Source organism: Castor canadensis, chromosome 15 (genome assembly GCF_047511655.1).
Source record: "Castor canadensis chromosome 15, mCasCan1.hap1v2, whole genome shotgun sequence".
In the NCBI taxonomy this organism is placed as follows: Eukaryota; Metazoa; Chordata; class Mammalia; order Rodentia; family Castoridae; genus Castor; species Castor canadensis.
The window spans coordinates 76,744,091-76,763,902 of NC_133400.1; the positions used below are offsets into that span (position 1 = coordinate 76,744,091).

At 33.6% G+C, this 19,812-nt stretch overlaps 1 protein-coding gene across 1 annotated transcript in view; it reads right to left on the bottom strand.

Moving 5' to 3' along the window:
- Plxdc2 (plexin domain containing 2) overlaps positions 1-19,812 on the bottom strand; it is a 407,828-nt gene that overhangs the window by 107,997 nt on the left and 280,019 nt on the right. Inside the window, exons 5-6 of the mRNA XM_020169269.2 lie at positions 6,093-6,215; positions 2,322-2,440 (exon numbers count right to left, since the gene is read on the bottom strand). Coding sequence (XP_020024858.2) covers positions 2,322-2,440; positions 6,093-6,215 — 242 coding nt within the window. The remainder of the gene's footprint in view (positions 1-2,321; positions 2,441-6,092; positions 6,216-19,812) is intronic.

A 19,812-nucleotide genomic window follows, 5' to 3' on the forward strand; every position in this document is an offset into this window, starting at 1 on the left:
TAACTTCAGGATAGATAGGAACACAAAATTTTACTATTTATATTATATGTACTATCAATTTGGTTACCTTTACAAATTAACTGGAAAGAGCTCCCCTGAATATACTTGCATTTGTGTAGTATAATGTGTCCAATAAAAAAGATTATTAAGCAGTGAACATTAACAAGTATTTATTGACAAAAACCAAAAAAAAGACATTTTTGTAAATTGTTATACATGATCTCCTTAGGAAAGAAAAATAGTTGAGCTGCCTTAGAATTAATTGGATTTGTCCTTACTTAGCTCTAAGACCTCAAGCATGCCATTTAACCTCTCTTACTCAGCTTGATTAGCTATAAAATGAACATGTGGAACCTAATTCCATAACTAAGCCACGAACATTTATTGAACACTTTTTATGTGCCAGTATTTTTGTGAAACAGTAAAGATATTAAGGATACAAAGTATTATTCTATGCCATCATGTGATTATAAATGTTTTTCTAGGAACATCTTTTTCTCTCACCCCAAATGCAAAGGGAACTCTTATTTCAGCAAATTCAGTAAAACAAGATGTATGCCAATTATTAGGGGAAGAAAAAGAAAGAAATTTCTTTCTGGGCAGGACAGAGGGAAGGAAAAGAACAGTAAGGCAAATAATAAAGTAAAAATGGCCTCGTTGGATTTCAACTGGACCACAGTCTGGGAAGTGAGACAGCATTAAAAAAAACTGCCTATCAGCTTAATATTTCCCATGATGAAATGGGAAACCATAATGGGAATTTTTTTGTACAATTAAAGCAAAGAAAAGGAAAAACATTTTAAAATGCCAACTCAGAACAAAGAAGCAACTCTTACTCTGCCATGTGAGACGCCCTTTGAGAACTGTGTAAATAAAGATGACAATTTTGATAGTAAAGACTAGAGAGCGACCACAATAGGAACACAAATCTCTGTTTTGATAAAGTCTACAGTTGGTGAGATCTAAGACTCCAGACTCACTGACCCTGATCGTTCCAGAAACTTTACCACTGTTGGTTAAAACTATTGCAAATTAACATTCCTGAATCTCTCTGCCATCCCAGCAATATGCTGGATTGTGACAAATACTAGGAGTGAGCGAATGTTTTGAGAGGTACTCTCTCAGCTTCTAAAGAATGTGATATGAAAATTTGGTGGACTATAGCATCAAAACATAGTTCTGATCAACAAAATATAGAGCAAGACACATCCCACATTATATTGTATTTTCAAGTATTGCCCCAAGTAAATGAAAAAATCTTCCACATGGAAAATCTCTTTAAAGGAATAGAAACATCTGACATGGTAGCTGAATTTTTAAAAGTTGACCTATTTAGTTGAAATTTAACTATTTCTCCCTTTATGGAATAAATGGATTTCAGAAGATTTGACCAAAGTGAGTACTTTCTTTATTATCAACTTCCTTTTTATAATCAGGGACTCATCCCCTCTTCACTCACCAAGAAAAAGATCACCCCTCAGTTGAAAAGATGTGGAGCCTGAATTATTAAACATACCCATTAACCCCTGGGTTATTAATGTCATTATTAATTGTCAGAATTTCTCTTCCAAGAACTGACTGCCTAAAAAAATGACATCTGTAGTACTTGGAACTTTATTCCTATATTTTTTGTCTAGAAGACCCTAATTACACTGTCAAAAGACTTTGAAATAAAACACATTATTATTCCAGTCTAAACATTCTGCAAACTTAAGGCTATGATTTAGTAAATTTTCATTCTTTGTCAGTTTGCTAAAATGAAACAAGCCTTAAGTTTACATTCCCTTATTCATTCTGTCACTTAGAGTTCTAATTAATCTTTTCTACCAGGTTTTAATGAACATTAGCCAACAGTTTTGGCACAACTGTCCTGAGATTCACAGTCTTGGGTCTCTGAGTTACACATGTTGTTGTGTTTAGTAATACTTTGGGAATCAGAATCAAAATTGGCACAGAAGTCAACAAGGCACACGCCCCCAAGAAAAACCCCACCCCTACAGACAATAAATTCAGATAGAGGTGGAAAATTCTTATAAACAGGATTTTTTCTTAAAGTTATTTCACAATAATACTACTTGCACTGCAATTATTTAATAATTTTTATAAAAGCTTTGGGTCACAATGTCAATGATATCAGAATATACAACAAAACAAAATCCCCACAAATTAGCCATAGTTCTACCCAGAAGATTAAAAATAAAAAATGTTTGATTAAGCAGAAGAAGCCAATAGATAAGAAAATGAAATATTTCGTTCTTGACCCTCGAAAGAAGAGGTCACAGTAAGAGTCAGGGGGCAGGAAATGATGCCATGTCACTTACTTCTTTGTATCCAAAGATGATGCGCCCATCCATGAGGAGTGTTGCCTGGAAAGTGAAGCTTCCCAGGTTGTAATTGTCCTGGAGATGCACGTGGTCCCATTGGACAACAAGCGCTGTGCCTGCAAAACCCATGGTAAGAAAAAAGAAATTCAACGAGTCAAATACACTCCCCAATTCTGAGGAAGGATTCATTGAAGTATTTATCTGGCCTTCAAATCTACTAGCTTTGCTCTTTCAGTTTTATGTGGTTAACTGGAATTCTGTTACTGAAGCAGCATTTGGGGTACTTTTAAAGGACTGAGTATTCTCTAAATATTTACTAAGAATCTATCCTCACACTGAGGTTAATATTGAGCCAACCCAGTGTGGGGGAATTTTGCCTTAGGAATTTTATTAATGTTAATAGGTACTATCTGCTTAAATTTCCATGAGCCATTTTCAAAACGCAGCCCCAAGTGAACTGAATGAACTTCAAATACTTTTGACAAATGCTGAGAAATGAACACATTCAGAAAAGCTAAGACCTACTTATAAATGATATGAATAATGTTTCTTTCCATCTTTAGAATTATAGTGTTCCACACTGAAGAAGTTCCTTTAGCACTAATGGGAATTTTCCTCTTTGATTATCAATGCCTGCATTTCTGTCTTTGTTGTATTGCTTCCAGAAGGCTGTCAGGCAGCCTATAAAGGGCTCTGGGCTATGGTTTCTGAAGCCCTAGTGAAGTACATCAGATGAAACTGCAGTAGTTTGTATTATTCTGAAGGCTCAATCTTCCAGTGTTCACTATTCAACCATTAATATGAAATATAAGTTGTCACACAGTTTTGGGGTATTTTTTGGACTTTTTAGATTATAGAAAATTTTATTACTTAAAATATTTTTAACATAGAATGTTGGTTTTGCAAACCATACCATCATTTTTTGTTTTATTTATTTATTTAATTGTTCTGCTGGGAGTACACTGTGGCTTTTACAAAAATTCTTACAATATACTAAATATATCATATTTCAATTCACCCTCTCCATCATTCTCCTTTGTTCCCTCCTTCCCCCCATTCCTGGAATAATTTAAAGTCTTCTTTTTCCATTTACATACATGTGTAGATGGTATTTGCAGTATATTCATCCCATAGCAGAGGCTGGCTTTGAACTCATGATCCTCCAGGTTCAGCCAGGATTACATCCATAAGACACCATGCCTGGATCCTAGGATTAGTTTTCATAGCTTCCCTGTTTTTGTGCATTAATATTCAGTGACTCATGTACACTGCAGGTATCATTCAACTAGTTATAACATTTGAAAGCATCAGCTCATTTTTTAACATCTACAGCTTTAATTCTTATAGAAATATTATCTTAGAAGAAATTTTCTAATTTAATGTTGTCTTTAAAAAATTATTTTATTTTTTTGCAGTACTGGGGATGGAATCTTAGGCCTTGTACATGCTGAACAAGCAAAGATCTAGCACTGAGCTATTTCCCTAGACCTTTGCTGATGTCTTTTCTAGAGATGTTTTGCTTCCCTAAAATGCTTAGTTCTCAACTTTAAGCCCTCTGTCAATGATCCTAACCAACCGATGTTGAGATGATTACAGCAAGTTGCTAGGTATGAATCAGGATTTTGTGAAGAGCCTTACAATATTTAAAATTGCTTCATTTAAAAATCACATAACAATTACTCAGCTTTCATTATCATATTGTAGGATCCTAATATTCCCATTGGTCATTACACAGAAGTTATCTCAATAAGGTAAAAACACTTAATACTGGACACATGGCTCAAATGGTAGAGTACCTGCTTGCAAGCATACGATGAGTTCAATCCTCAGTACTGACCCCACAAAATAAATTAATTCTTCAGCAATAATACTTTCATATTGTTAGAAGTAAAAACTCATCTTACATATTTACGTTTTTTTATGTATTTATTCATTGACTATTTAATGTGACCTACCACCTATTAAGTACCTATTTTAGTTGGTAGAGAGATATCTTATAAATAGTAACAGACTTTGTTTATAAAGAATTTAGAGGCTAGATGGAGTGGTATACATTAATTTTAAAAAAATCATTTAAGTAAAAGTAAAATTCTAATATTAAATGATACTTAGGAACAGGGTACATGAAAGCAAATGATGAGAGAGTGACTTAATATACCTTATCATTTATATGCTAAGAATATAAATCTATCCATCAAAATCTTGTGCTCATGAGTAAATGACCCTAACATCACCTATTGAGTGAAAGAGCTTGAAAAACAATGAACTTTCATAAAATCATTTATTTACTTAAAGTAGATTCTAAGGCAATTTTGTATCGGAGACCATGGAATTAATCTTCAGAAAAATTTGTCTGTTGTTCTGCTTCAAGTATGCTTAGAATCTGCTTACGGTGTATGTAATACACACATGGGCAGTATCTTCTCATGAGTTTGAATAAACCAAAACAAAATACAAAAAGAAGTGGGAGGATAGAATTTATCAGTTCTTAAAACAATAGGGAAATAGTAAAAATTATTTTTATATTGGAATTATTGAATACTGGATCACACTTTTGTGTGATTCAAAGTGTTTAAAATGTATTTCTCAAGCTGTATGTGTAAATATGTTTAATTTCCTTTATCCTTTGCTATTATGACTTTTGAAATGGTTTTGTCACATTGGTTACAGGATTGCTTTTAGCAAAATGATCATATTTCCCCAAGGCTAATGTCACCATTAAGCTTATACCACCTACTGGTAAATGTCTTCCCTGATCATCAGAAACAAGACAAAAATAGAAATAATTTTGCTTAACCCTGAATGTACCCATTATTTTTTGGTAATATTTTTATTTGAGCAGATAAATACTCTTTTTGTATTATAAAGAGTACCAAAAATTCTCTTTAATTAATTTTTCTAACACAAACTCTTCTTAACTTGCAATTTCTTTCCTTTATCAAAGGTTTCAAAACCCTGAGTCTCTTATTTGGATTTTCATGGTGTTTAATGACTTTTTTTTTCAGATTTCTGTTATTATACTTGGAAAAATCTTAAAAAGATCTATTTCGTATTTTATATTCCTTTATTTATTTACTGGGAAATGGACTCAGGTCCTTGTGTTGTTACACAAGAGCTCTCCCTATCGAACCACACCAACACTCCTTTTTGCTTTAGTTTATTTTTCAGACAAAGTCTTGTGGTTTTGCTCAGAGCAACCCTGGACTGAAGTCTTCCTACCTCTGCCTCTTGCATAGCTGGGATTACAGGCATATGCCACCATGCTTGGGTTTAAAAATCAGGGAAATTTTTATTTTTGTAAGTAAACTGTAAATACCTACCACTTTTAGTTTTAAGAGATATGTTTAGCTTATAGATACATGGAATTCATTAGTTTTAGAAATTTGTATCAATATATTATAATACTTGGCTCTAAAGACAAGAACTAGCAAAATTACACTTATTTGAATTAACTTAAATTGGAAAGACTTATTGATAACATTATCATATCAAAGAATTTGCTTTGTGTGATGTTCTGTCTACAACTTATTTATTAGAGTGTGTAATCAGTGCTGATGGACATTTGTTGAATGAATGAATGAGTTCAATTTGACCATATACTTTACTCCACTTTTTAACAGTTAACAGTTATCACTTGACTAAGAGCATTTGTATCAAGCAGTTTACAAATATATTGTATAAAAAAATCCAAAAAATATACTAACATGAATCAGATACATATTGGTTAAAAATATAGTTTTAACAAAAAGTAGGGTAATCAATACATACCATTATCAAAATATCTGACTGTTGAATTTCTGGATACACCAGGATCAAAATTAGCCATTAAAGGCGCTATGTACTGTGTGGCGGTTAGCATTCGATGTACAACTTCTCCTGTGTATATGAAACCTGGAATTAGAAAAATCAGAAACATTAGAATCTCCAAAAAATTGTAATTAAAATATTTCCAATTCAAGTGCAGTCATAGCAGTCATAGCTTAAAAATAAAATATCATCGTAGATACATTTTTAAAAGGGACATAATTAGTATCAATGTCTGATTAACAGCACTTTGTCTATGTAAGTAAGAATTCTAGTATGATTAAGAAGTACCTTGCAGAATTTTCTATCAGAAATCTATGAAATGTATGACTTTAAGTTTGGGAAGACTGACTACTTATCTGGAAGAGATTATTAGACTTAAAATTGCTGATATAATACTATAAATCAAATACTAACTTTTTCTATTATCGAATTATAATTTTAATGTTTGCCTAACTTCAAAGTACTTTTTGCAAGTGAATTTATTCTCATGACATTTATTTGGATTTTATTTTATTTTATTTTGGCAGTTCTGAGGATTGAACCCAGGGGTTCTCACATGCTAAGCAAGTGCTCTACTACTGAGCAAAATCCCCAGCCCTGGGTTTTCTCAAACTTCAATTTTGAGAAATCCCACATGCTAAAATGCAGAAAATGTTTCCATTCCTTTCTTTTTTTGAAAATTGTAAAGGGTTTGTTAAATACCTATGTCAAAGCTTTCAAACTTTTCACATTGCTCAAGCATTATAATACCAGGACTCTATCAAAAAGATAAGGTCTATATGCTTGCAGATAAAATAGTAAAATATTGACAATGCACAATTAGAAAGTTATCTGCGCCAGCTTATTTCTAGCAGTTGGATAATGAGAGGGAATTACTAGGGAGGACTTCAGGTTTGAATTAACTTCTGATAGCTCCTATGTTCAACTCTAACCCACTTTCAATTATTCACACTGGGTTTATTTACTTTGTGGATTATCCATGACAAATTGTTAATTCTATACTGGCTTCTTGCCTACAAGGTCTTTAGCTGCTTAAAACAAGAATCAGCTCAGAGATTGCTAATTAATTTTAATGTTTGTATGAAAATGCACAATGAAGGACAAATATGCACACAGACACAATATTACAAAACAAAATCCAAAGTAAATTATTTGTGATGGTGCAATTTTAATGTTTAGGCAATTATGAGTTAACTAGATATGTGAGGTCCCTATAGATCATTTTGTAAAATAATTAACAAAATAACATGTACAAGATTACAGAAAGTCTTACAAAACAATGTAATAGTTAAGTCTTGAAAAACATTAAACGTTGTTATTTCACTCTATGGTCTGAATAAAGATTTTATTAGCAGAGTATGTTGTCTACTGGTTTAAAAAAACTATTGAATAATAGTGGAGCAGGGGATAAAGAGTAAGTTAGAAAAAGGGGGGCTAATCTGATTAAACTACAATATGTACATCGGTGAAATGTGAAAGTGAAAACCCCTTGAACAATCAATAAACACTTCAGAAAAGATGGAGGACAGGAAGGTAAATCAGGTCCTGTTTGGGGCTGGGATGAAGGGTGGGAGGGACGGTAAATGGAGAGGGTTAAGGGGAGAGAATAAGGTGGACATACTTTGTATAAGTGTACAAAAATAGAATAATGAAATCTGTTGAATTTACTCTAAAAAGGAGGGAGGTAAGATGAGGAAGAATAATGGAGGGGATGAATCTAATTAAGATATACTGTAATCACTTTTGTAAATGTCACAGTGAACTTCCACCCCCCACATACAGCTAATATCTGCTGAAAAGTGGCAAATATCTTTTACTAAAATATTATGCTAACATGGTCATGGTTGTTGTGCATGGAGTGCCTGGAGCTACTCACTGAAAAAAAATCCCTCCAGAGTTTAACTCCAATGCTTTTCCTCAAGATTTTGTCTATAGGATTTTTGAACCTATTGTAATGGTAAAATCATAAATGAATCCTGGTTAGGATAGGAAAACTAAAAATTACAGAACCTAAAAATGTTACTCTTCACATTTATAATTTTGAGGATGTGAAATTGGACTATGAACGTTGAGGGTATGACTAAAAAGCCAGAAAGAAAAGTAATAAGAACAATAAGCACATTAGGACATGCAAGATCTTTTCTTGTTTTCTCTTTGTGACCATATTGAAAGCTAATTCCTATCAATATCTCAACTTAGTTCTTAAGATTCAAGAATTAAAACCTTTGACTATAGTAATGTACTGTATTCAGTTCTTAAATTTCTAGATCCTAAAACTATTATTTCAACAGGGATTAATAATTAAGTGGAGAGACACTTTACAAGCTTGCAGAGAGCAGGGAACCAGAACAGGAAACTAGATGTAAAAGAACCAGTTATGTGAATTAATGCAACCAAAAGTTTCCAAAGCTTAAAGACATTCATAGCTAGTACCAAGACTTTCACCACTTTACTTTGGCTGTCTTGGGCATGCTCTCTTGTAGAAAAAAATACTTTTCTAGTCATTCACATTTTGGTATAACTTAAGTAATATATTTTAATCATTGTCTTCAAACTTCTTCATAGTCATTTAGAGGCCTAATCATAAAATTTCTTTGCTCATTTTGTGCTTCTATAGTATAAACAGTAGCCATTTTTGTAGTCATAAAAATTGCAGGAAAGTCATTTTCTAGATAATAAGACTTGTAGAAAAGTTATTATTTAGGTAATATGTGACTCAGGAAAATAATTTTGTTTAAGAGAATCCAAGAAGAGAAGAAAATACGTTATGCTCTTTGAATATCAAGTAATCTCTAACACATTGCCATTCCCTTTTTCCTAACTACCACTAACCTACGAAGTTCTGAGCTCAGTTGCAAAAGCTTTGCTCTTGCTTAAAGGATGACTTTGGGCTGCTTTAAGTAGATGGTCTCTAGTCACTTGCATAATCTGATTTTAAATATATAAATATTATCAAGTCATTTGTGGATTCTATCCTTGTAAGTCCTGTCATAAATAAATCCCACTGATAATATTTTTTAACCACAAGTACATATTTACTAACTGGAATTATTATTCTAACAATTTAATTAATCAATATCTGTATAAGACTTTAATAATTATTGACTTCATTTTTATAATAACTGAAAAGAATGGTGGTATAATTATTTCCATTCATTAAATGAAGTATTTAGTAAGACTGAGAAATTTGCCCTTAGCTACATAGTTAGTTCAGGTTTTGTGATTCCAAATTTCAGAATCCAAATTTAAAAATTCATATGAGGCCAGTCTTATATCAAATCCTGTGGAGGACAGAACATTAGTTGGTATTCTTTCTTACTGTCTTTGAGGTCATTTCTAAGATAACCACTGTTCAAGAATGCTGAGAACTCTGATAAGCAAGTTAAAAATGCCACCAAATGAGAGTCCCTAGAACTATATTTTTCCCTCATGAGATTTTCTGTTTAAATAAGGACTTTGAGGAAGAAAACACCTTTTCTCTTTGTGTGAAAATTCTAACACCTATACATTAGAACAAAGTTGTAGCATCTCAAATCCTGTTGTTTTCATTGTACTGCCAAAGGCTCTGTCTTGTTAACTGGAAGATTTTATACACAGGTTTAAATTAAATTCTTCTATTACAATCTACCAAATTAGACTTAGATTAGTGTGTGTGTGTGCTGTACACATGATGAGAGAGTTTATTTCATGATAGAATCAAATTATTTCCCAGTGGTGTGATTAAATTACTTAATCTCTCTGAGCCTCAGTTCTTTAATCTGTTAAATGGAAGCATTATGGTATCTTTTGTGTAAAAAGCACTAAAGAAGAGTGTTGGAAATAAAAGTTTGGAGCTGGGGGTGCAGCTAAGTGGTGGAGTGCTTGTCTAGCATATTGAAGGCCATGGATTCACTACTGGCACTGAAAAAAATCGTAGAAAACCAACCAATCACTTAATACTCTAATCTTTCCCCTTTGAGATTTCTTCTGCCTAATATAGACTATTTGATTATAGACTTATACTAGTAAGTAAGTAATGTTTATATGACATTAAAATTGGAGTTTAGATCTAAATATATGATGTGTGATTATCTGCATTATTTCTATTTGGGTGAGGGTAAAACATTGAATTTAACTACACAGCAATAGATAATAAAATTCCTTCAAGTCCACACTCCTTAGTTCGATACATCCTTCCTTATATTTTGAGGGAACAAGCACCTTGTAAAAATATTAACCTCCTATTGGTTGCAAATGGTTGTTTCATTTAATTGGAAGTGCCATAGTAATAAAGGAAGTGTGAAGAGGTTATAATTGCTTGTGAAACATTCCGTAAAGCTTTAATATGCAAGGGCTATATAAAATATTCTTTTTCATCATCATTCAGTTGGTATTTTTGACCCCTAGAGACAAGGTTGGAGCAATTCATATGCCTTTAGGGCATTGGGTATTTGTAGTTAAATGCTGCTTTTTGAGTACAAATGATATGGTATATGTCACTTTTGTGTACTGAAAGGTATGTGTGATCTCTTCACATTAATTGAACAGAACAGAAATTTATGGATAAGGATTTGGAGAACAGATTCCCAACTGATTGCTCACGAAACTCATATATGACATGTTCTGGTTCTGTTCATGAAAAACTGAATTATTGAACTCTGTGTCCTTTGTGGTTAGTGTTTTGTCAATCACTCAGTGTTGGTAGTGGACAACTAGCCTGAAGCTAGAAAATCAAGTCTGAACAAAATTCAACTTGTGTTCTTGTCATTATGTAAGTCATAACGCATTTCCACATGCAACAGACTACCTTCTTGATGACAAACTCCCATTTAGAATTTAGCCAGCCTTTTAAACAAAGCCATAGATGGTAGCAATTGCTAATTTGAAAATTAAAAGTTGTGGTAAGTCATCTGGCAATGTGACTGTCTGCTAGCTACAATGACACAGTGACAGGCCTCATGTGACAGGCTTCCTCTGGGCAGACCATGCAATTCACTGAATTGCATGATATTTGTTTGAATATGCAACCTATACAGTTAATAATTTAAAAAATTCTGAAATTCATATTAGTTCACTAACCATTAATTGCTAGGAATAAACCTAAAATATTGTCATTCACCATGTATTTACCCGCTCCAATTCCAAGCAGCTATCAAGTGACAATACAGTAAAGATATTTATGTATTAAAATATATCCATGGATTCTTGATAAGCAACCTATAATTTTGTCAACAACTAAATATTTCCCACCAGGTACCAAGGGAAAAGGTCAAATATATTTGATAAATTAAATTTAGAAATTCATATCTATTAAAAATGTATCTCATATCACTGACTCCTTCATTGTATTGGCGTAAGACACCATTATGTATGATAAACCATAAGCAAGTCCTGGGAAAGAAAAAGCACATGTCATTGTTATCACTAAGAATCATGCTTATGAAATAACAATACAAAATTTATGTTGAACATATATAAAGTACCTCTACCTAACCCCAGAAGAAAGAACTGAAGCTGAAGTGTATATTTAAGGACAGGCAGATACACAAAAGAAAACAAAAAAAACCCTTTTTTCATTTTGAACTAATAAGAAAATTATTAGTTTTTCTTTTTCCATGTTGTTTCTCGATTATGTTAATGTTTGTAGTTAATTCAGGTTCATTTTTAGTGGTCATAGTTAATTGTTCCCTCTTCTCACCCTCTCAAATGCTTCTGATTAGAGTTCTAAGTATGGGTTTACGCAAGCTGTGTGAATGGACCTTATAGACTTGCATGGGGCATGAGTTACATGGAGAATTAAATGGGTATTTTTTTATGTTGAAAGACAAATTTATTCCTTCTTTTCAGTTAGATCCAGGTAATATTTCAATGTCCTTAATCATACAGGGGGGCAATGCCATCAATACTGCAAAACAGGAGTTTCTAGTGCTCATTCACTCTTAGAAATGTCAATCTGAATAACCATCCATGGAAAACATGCCTTCAGAAAGGCTAAGGAATCCAGGTGAGAGATTATAGCACCTGAGTGAAGCACAGCAATAAGAAAAGACACATTGAAGGAGCAGGAGGAACAACTTTACATCGAACCCATTTCACCCCTCCCTCAAGCCCATGCAGCCTGAAATGGAGAGAAGTGCCCTTTATGTTGGGGAAGGAGAGCAAAGGGAGCACTCAACTTTGCCAAAGATGCTGCCACAAGGCTCACCTCAGTGAACCCTAGCATCAGATTGACTCCTGTAGACCAAGATTCCAGGTTCACTGCAGGGCTTCAGACTCTGTGGTTCCAAGATTCAGGCTGGTCCTAACACCAGCTTGGCTTCCCTAACCCCAGGCTCCAGGATGGCCCAGTATAGTTTGCCCTGATGAATCCAGAGTTCAGGCGATCAGCCATGGACTTAGTCACCAGGTTCACTTCAATGGACACTGATGCCAGATCAACCACTACAGAATTAGGATCCAGGCCTCATTCAAGGACCCAGGCTCCATGCTTGTGACTATGAACCCAAGTATTGGGTCACTCAGTGAATCCAGGCTCCCAAACTGCATCTACAGACTCAGGTTCCAGATCAGCCCCTGTTGACTCAAGGCACTGGCACACATACTCACTGACCCTCCCAACCAGCCCCAGGCTGCCAGCAGGAAGCCTGTGCACAGACTCCTTTAGCGATCTGGATGGGCTAAATGGAAAAGTATCCCTTACCAAAATCAGTCTGGAGAGACTGAAGAAGTATCAGTTTTTTCAAATGCAGAGACACAAATGCAAGGCAACAAAAAGTACAAATAGTCAAGGGAGCATAACAACACAAAAATAGGCAAGTAAAACCCTGTAACAGATTCCAAAGAACTGGAGATCTACAAAATGTTTGACAAAGAAATCAAAACAATCATCCTAAAGAATTTCAGTGATCTATAAAAGAATGGAGATAGACAATTAACCAATATCAGCAAAGTAATACATGAATAAAATGAGATGCTTAAAAAAGAGATAGAAACCATTAAAAAATAAAGAAATCCTAGAGCTAAAGAACACATTGACTAAAGTGAAGAATTCCATGAAGAGTTTTGACAGTGGAGTAAAGCAAGCAGAATACAGGGATAGAAAGCTTGAAGACAGGTCATTTAACTATCCAGTCAGTGGAACAAAAAGAAAAAAAGAATGAACAAAGAATGAAGAAAGCCTACAGGGCCATCAGGCCTTTGGTACCATTGAGGAAACCAGTGCACACATATGGGAGTTCCAAAAGTAGCAGAGAAAGAGAAAGAAGAATGAAAGCTTAAGTGAATAAATGACAGAAAGCTTCACAAATCTGGAGAAATGAACATTCAGATTCACTAAGCCCAAAGTACCTGAAAAACACAAAGAAATCATCTCTAAGATGCATGATTAAATCCTCAAAAGTCCAAACAGTGAACTAATTTTGAAAACTACAGTTGAAAAGTTACTCATCACATGCTAGGGAACATTCATCAAACTATCAGTTGATAGGATGCTAACTGACACAAAAATATGTGAAAGTATAAAAGTCACAATAAATGTCAGAACAGAATTAAACCACTGTCAGTAATGGTGGCACATAACCTACTTTATAATATACGTTATTCTAGTACAAAAGCTAAAAGAAGGAAGTATTATAAATAAATATAATTATAATAATTTGTTACATGATAACAAATTTATATACATGATATAAAAAGATGAGAATTATGTCATTAATTACAGAAAATTTGGAGATGGAAGAAGCTAAAGAACAGCTTTTGTATGCAATAGAAGTTATGTTTTGATTAGTTTAAAATTATAATGATGTGAAAATATTTAATATACACTAATGGTAAACTTAAGAAAATATCACTAGTAGATACATAAAAGTTAAACTGAAAGAAATCAAAGTATACCACTATAAAATACATTAAATCACAAAGGAAGATAACAAGAGGAAAAAAGAAGAAAAGTATGAAATATTTAGAAAGAAATTAACAAAATGACAATAGATTAAGTTCTTCCTATTAATAATTATTTTAAATGTATGTATTATTCTCCTCAATCAAAATACATATAGTGGTTGAAATTATATAAAAGCAAATCCAATTCTGTGCTGCCTACAAGAGACTAACCTTGTCTTTAAGGATGCACATAAACTGCAAGTGAAAGGATGAGAAAAGATACTCCATACAAACAATAATAAAAACAAAGCATGAAAAGTTTCAGGCAAACAAACATTAAGTCAAAAACTCTCACAAAAGTCAAGGAAAGCATTATATAATGACAAAGGGATCAATTCATCAAAAGGGTGTAACAATACATATGTCCCTAAAATTAAGCAATATTAATGTTATATTAATAGAAATGGAGGAAGAAATCCATAGGGATACTTAATAATAGGGGTATTTAAATAGCTTAATATAAATGATGGCTAGATTAGCACAGAAAAGCCATAATGAAGCAGAGGATTTGAGCAAGACTATAGATTAAATAAACCTATAGACACAAATAGAACACTCCTTCCATTGGCAGAAGAATACACATTCTTTTGAAGTGCACATGGAGCATTCTTCAAGCTAGATCACACATTAGATTAAAAAAAGTCTTAACAGATTTTCTGACCTAAAAGTAAGTATCTTTTCTGACCTCTAAGGTAAGAAACTACAATCAATAAGAAGAAGAAAATTGGAAAATACACAAATATGTACAAATAAAACAATGTATCCCAGAATCACCAACTGAGCAAAGAGTAAATCAAAAGAGTCAACAAATATCTTGAGAAAAATGAAAAGGCAAGCACATATTCCAAAATTTATGAGATGCAAGAAAAGCAGGTGCAAGAGAGTAGTATTTAGCAATAAGTATCTATGTGAAGAAAAAAAAAGCAACCTAATATTACAACTCAAGGAACTAGAAAAAAGAAGAGCAAACTAAGCCCAAAGTTAGTAGATGAAAGAAAATAATAATCAGAGTAGAAATAAATTAAATATGAACAAGAAAAATGACAGAAAAAAATCTATGAAACAGTTTATTTTTTGAAAACATAAACAAAATTGAGTTAACTTTAGTTTGATTAGGAAAATATAAAGATTCAAATAAAATTATAAAAGAAAGAAGAGACATACAGTTGACATCATAGAAATACAAAGAGTCATAAGACAGTACTAAGTAAAATTACATACTAACTGTTTAGATCACCTAGAGGAAGTAAATGAAACCCTAGAAATGTACAAACTACTAAGAGTAAATCAAGAAGAAACAGAAAATCGTAAAAGATTAATAATTCTGAAGATCGAGTCAGTAATTTGAAACCTCCCAACGAAAAGCCTAGGTCCTAATTGTTTCATTGGTGAATTCTATCAAGTATTTAAAGAATATTTAAAACTAATCCTACTCAAACTTCTCACAAAATATTGAGGAGGAGGAAACATTCATTTTATAAGACCAGCATTGCCCTGTCACCAAATTCATAAAAAAAAAACCTAAAAGAAAGAAAATTTTAAGTTACTATCCTTTATAAAAATGATGCAGATATCATCAACAAAATATTAGCAAATACAATTCAACAGTACAATAAAACAAATTTACACCAAGATTAAGTGCATGCTATTATAGTTTGAATATGAAATGTCACCATAGGTTCAGGTGTTTGCATGTTGGTTCTCCGCTGGTGGCTCTATTTTGGGAGGCTGTGAAAACTTTAGGAGTTGGGTCTTAGCTATAGGAAGTAGGTCACTGGCAGAGGGCCTTTGAGGGCATCTTGTCCATAGTCCCTTCCTGTCACATTGTCTGCTTCCTGTCAGCCAAGAAATGAAGAACAGCCTCTTCCACATGTTTTTGCCACCATGATGATCCACCCAAACACATGGAGCTAAGCTACCATGGACTGAATCCTCTGAAACCAGGAGCCAAAATAAATCCTTCCTCCCTTAAGTTGTTCAGCCAGGTGTTTTGTTCCCAGTTACACAAAAGATACTAATTTACCTGGGATAGAAGAATGGTTCAACATATACAAATCAATAAATGATATACCATATTGACAGAATGAAGGATAAAAATCTTATGACCTTATCAATAAAGGCAAAAGAAAAAGTAATTGACAAAATTCAACATTCTTTTATGATAAAAACTTTCAATATATTTGATACAGAAGGTATTATATGTCATAAACTAATAAAGACCCTATATATAAGCCCATAGCTAATATCATGTTCAATAATAAAAGCTAAATACTTGTCCTCTAAAAGTAGGAAGAAGGATGCCCACTCTCAACACTTCTAGTCAATGTGATATTGAAAGTCCTAACTAGAGCAATTAGTCAAGAAAAAGAAATACAAGGCAACCAAACTGGCAAGAAAGAAAATTGTTTCTGCAGATGACAAGATCTTGCATATCAAAACCCTAAAGTCTCCACCAAAACTACTAAAAATAATAAAGAAATTCATTAAAGTACAAGATATAAAATTAACACGCAAAAATCATTTGGGATTCTATGCACTAAAAATGAACCTCCAAAAAAAAAAAAGGAAGAAAACAATCCATTCCATTTACAATAGCATCAAAAATACTTAGAGATGAAAGATTTGTGCGCTAGAAACTACAAGATATTGATTAAAGAAATTGAAGACACAAATAAAATAATGACATCCAGTGTTCATAGATTGAACAAATGAGATTGTTAAAATATCTGCAATAATTAAAGTAATCTATGAATTCAAAGCAATTATTGTCAAAACCACAATGGCATTTTTTCATAGAAATAGAAAAAAAATTAAGATTCACATGAAAACAAATGTAGAATAGACTTAAGACTTAGATGGAAGACCAAAAACTATAAAACCGCTAGAATGAAATGTGTGGTTAAAAGTTTCTCAGTTACAATCTGGGTATTGATTTCTTTTTTGGATGAAATCCCAAATGAGAAGATAACAAAAGCAAAAATAGACAAATGGATTGCATCAAATGAAAAAGCTTCTTGGCTGGCACAGTGGCTTATGCCTGTAATCTCAGCTACTTGGGAGATGGAAATAAAAAAGATTACAGTTAGAAGCCAGCTCAGACAAAAAGTCATTCACACCCCATCTCAACAACAACAGAAAAGGCTGAACGATGGTGCATGCCTGTCATCTTAGCTATGGGGGACACACAAGTAGAATGACTGTGGTCCGTACCACCAGGCAAAAAAAATGCAATATCCTATTTTAAAAATAACAAAAAGCAAAAAGGGTTACGGGTGTGGCTCAAGTAAAGCACTTGCTCAGCAAATGTGAGACCCTAAGGTCAAACCACAGTCCACCAAAATAATATAATTGAGCAAATCAATAGACAAATAAAAAGCTTCTCTGCACAGCAAAGAAAACAATCAACAGAGTGAAAAAGAAAACCCACAGTAACAGAAAATATTTACAAGCCATATGTCTCTTAAGAGGTTACCACCCAAAATACATATTCTAATATACATTTTCAAATATATATTATATACATAATATATATTATATAACATATATTCATATATATCATATATTTATGAATAACTCAATACAGGAAAAACAATCCAGTTAAAATATAAATGGTCAAAGGACCTGAGTGGATATTTTTCAAAAGTGGGTATTTTTCAAATGGTTGACAGGTTCATGAAAAAGTGCTTGGCATCAGTAATCATTAGGAAAATACAAATCAGAACCAAAATGATCTATTACTCCACACTTGTTAGCATAGCTATTACCAAAAAGATAGACACTCAAAAGTGTTGGCAAGGAGGGAGGGAAAAAGAATTCTTGAAGATTGTTAATGGGAATGTAAATTGCTACAGTCACTGTGAAACCAGTGTTGAAGAGACATCTGCCATATTCATTGAAGCATTATCCACAATACCTAAGTTATGGGATAAACAAAAGTGTCCATCTGTGGATGAGTGGATGAAGAAAACATGGTACATATACACTGTGGAATATGAGTCCTCTTAAAAAGGAATCAGTTCTGCTGTTTGTGACAACATGGTTGAATCTGAAGGAGATTATGCTAAGTGGAATAAACCAGGCAAAAACAGACATACATTGCAAGAGTTCATTTATATGTGAAATCTGAAGAAGCCAAATTCTTAGAAGCAGAGCGCAGAATGGTGGTTATCAGGGAAATTGGGAAAATGTTGATCAAAGGATAAAATGTTTTAATTGAGCAGAATGGACGAGTTCTGCACATCTAATGCACAGCATGAAGGAGTATGGCTAACAATACTGTATTATATACTTGGAATTTTCTGAGAGTAGATTTTAAATGTTCTCCCCAAAAGAACAAAGGTAGCAATGTCATGAGGTAAAGTATTAGGATGAGAGTGGTAATCTTCCACATTGCGCGTGTATATTAGAGCACGGCACTGTGTCGCTCAAGTACATACGATTGTTATTTGCTAATTATATCTTAGGAAAGCTGGGGGAAATGTCATCACCCTTAGAAATAATAAAAGTCTTAGTTCTACGTGGGGCACGAGGACATGAGTTGCTTTCAATTATGTACATTGTCAGATTGAGGATAGAGTTCCTGCTGTCACATGCTGGATTCACAGGATGTGACCAAATTACACCTGGGAGTTAGTCCCCAGTACCTAAGATCCACTTAGTTTTCAGATATGCTTATCTGTGTTTGCAAATCCTCTATTTTGAACCCACCCCGTGTCTGTGACTAATCTGCCCAGTATCTGTAATTCTGCTCTCTTTGGGCAGCCTTTCTGGAAGACCACTTCTTGGCTGCCTGACTTGGCCGCCTTGACCACTTCTTAGCTGCCCATGGAATTTCTGCCTATGTTGCCTGGGACCTGAATGACTCACTTGCAATACATCTACATCAGCCTCATGTTTTCAGCTGTGCCTTCATCTAGGCTCTGTCCTATTCTCAAGAAGGAAGAGAAACCTTATTCTGCCTTTTTTTTCATCCCCACAGCTCCCCAAATACCATGAGGAATGAAAGCAGCTGCCTCTTCCTCTTCTAAACTCTTAAAACTATCATTTGAAATCCATCTGAAAAATGCCCAGAAACATCCCTGCAAAGAAGATGCCAAAATACAAAGAGGGTCTGTCTTTATGGCTATATCATCACACCTTATTATACTTATTGAATATTCTATAGCATTACAAGCCTTCTGTTAAAAATCAGGAAAATTTAAACTAAATCTGTTACATAGAAGAAAAATCATCCCTTTCAAGTTCTTGCCCACAATTGTAGTCTACTCACTTTCTGGTTTATAAAATAAACTTCTTGAACATTTTAACATGGTTATCTACATTTTCCCAACTGCATTCTTCACAGGTGTTTTGTTTTCCTTGATTGTTTAGATATTCCTAGGAGAGGTAGAGAGCTCATCACTAAATTTCATCAGAGTCCATGAAAGTCAGGCCATGACATGTACATCCGGACAGTGTGCTGACAATCTCTTCTTTGTCCTTTGCTTTTCAGTGAGAGAGAAAGGCCATTCATCCAGACAGGAAAGACACTAAATGGGAGAACAAGTGCTTTACTTTCTCAAAGACAGCCATCCGCATTGTACTGCCCATCCCAAGTCAAGGGCCCACTGCTTCCTTTTCTTCTTCCAAAGTAACTTAAGTATCCTAAGTGTTTCCTGAGATGGGCTGAATTTCAATTTCTCTGGCACCTATCTTATAGTTCCAAGCTGCCATAACATATACTATTAAATATATGTGTATGTAGATACACATGGATATATAA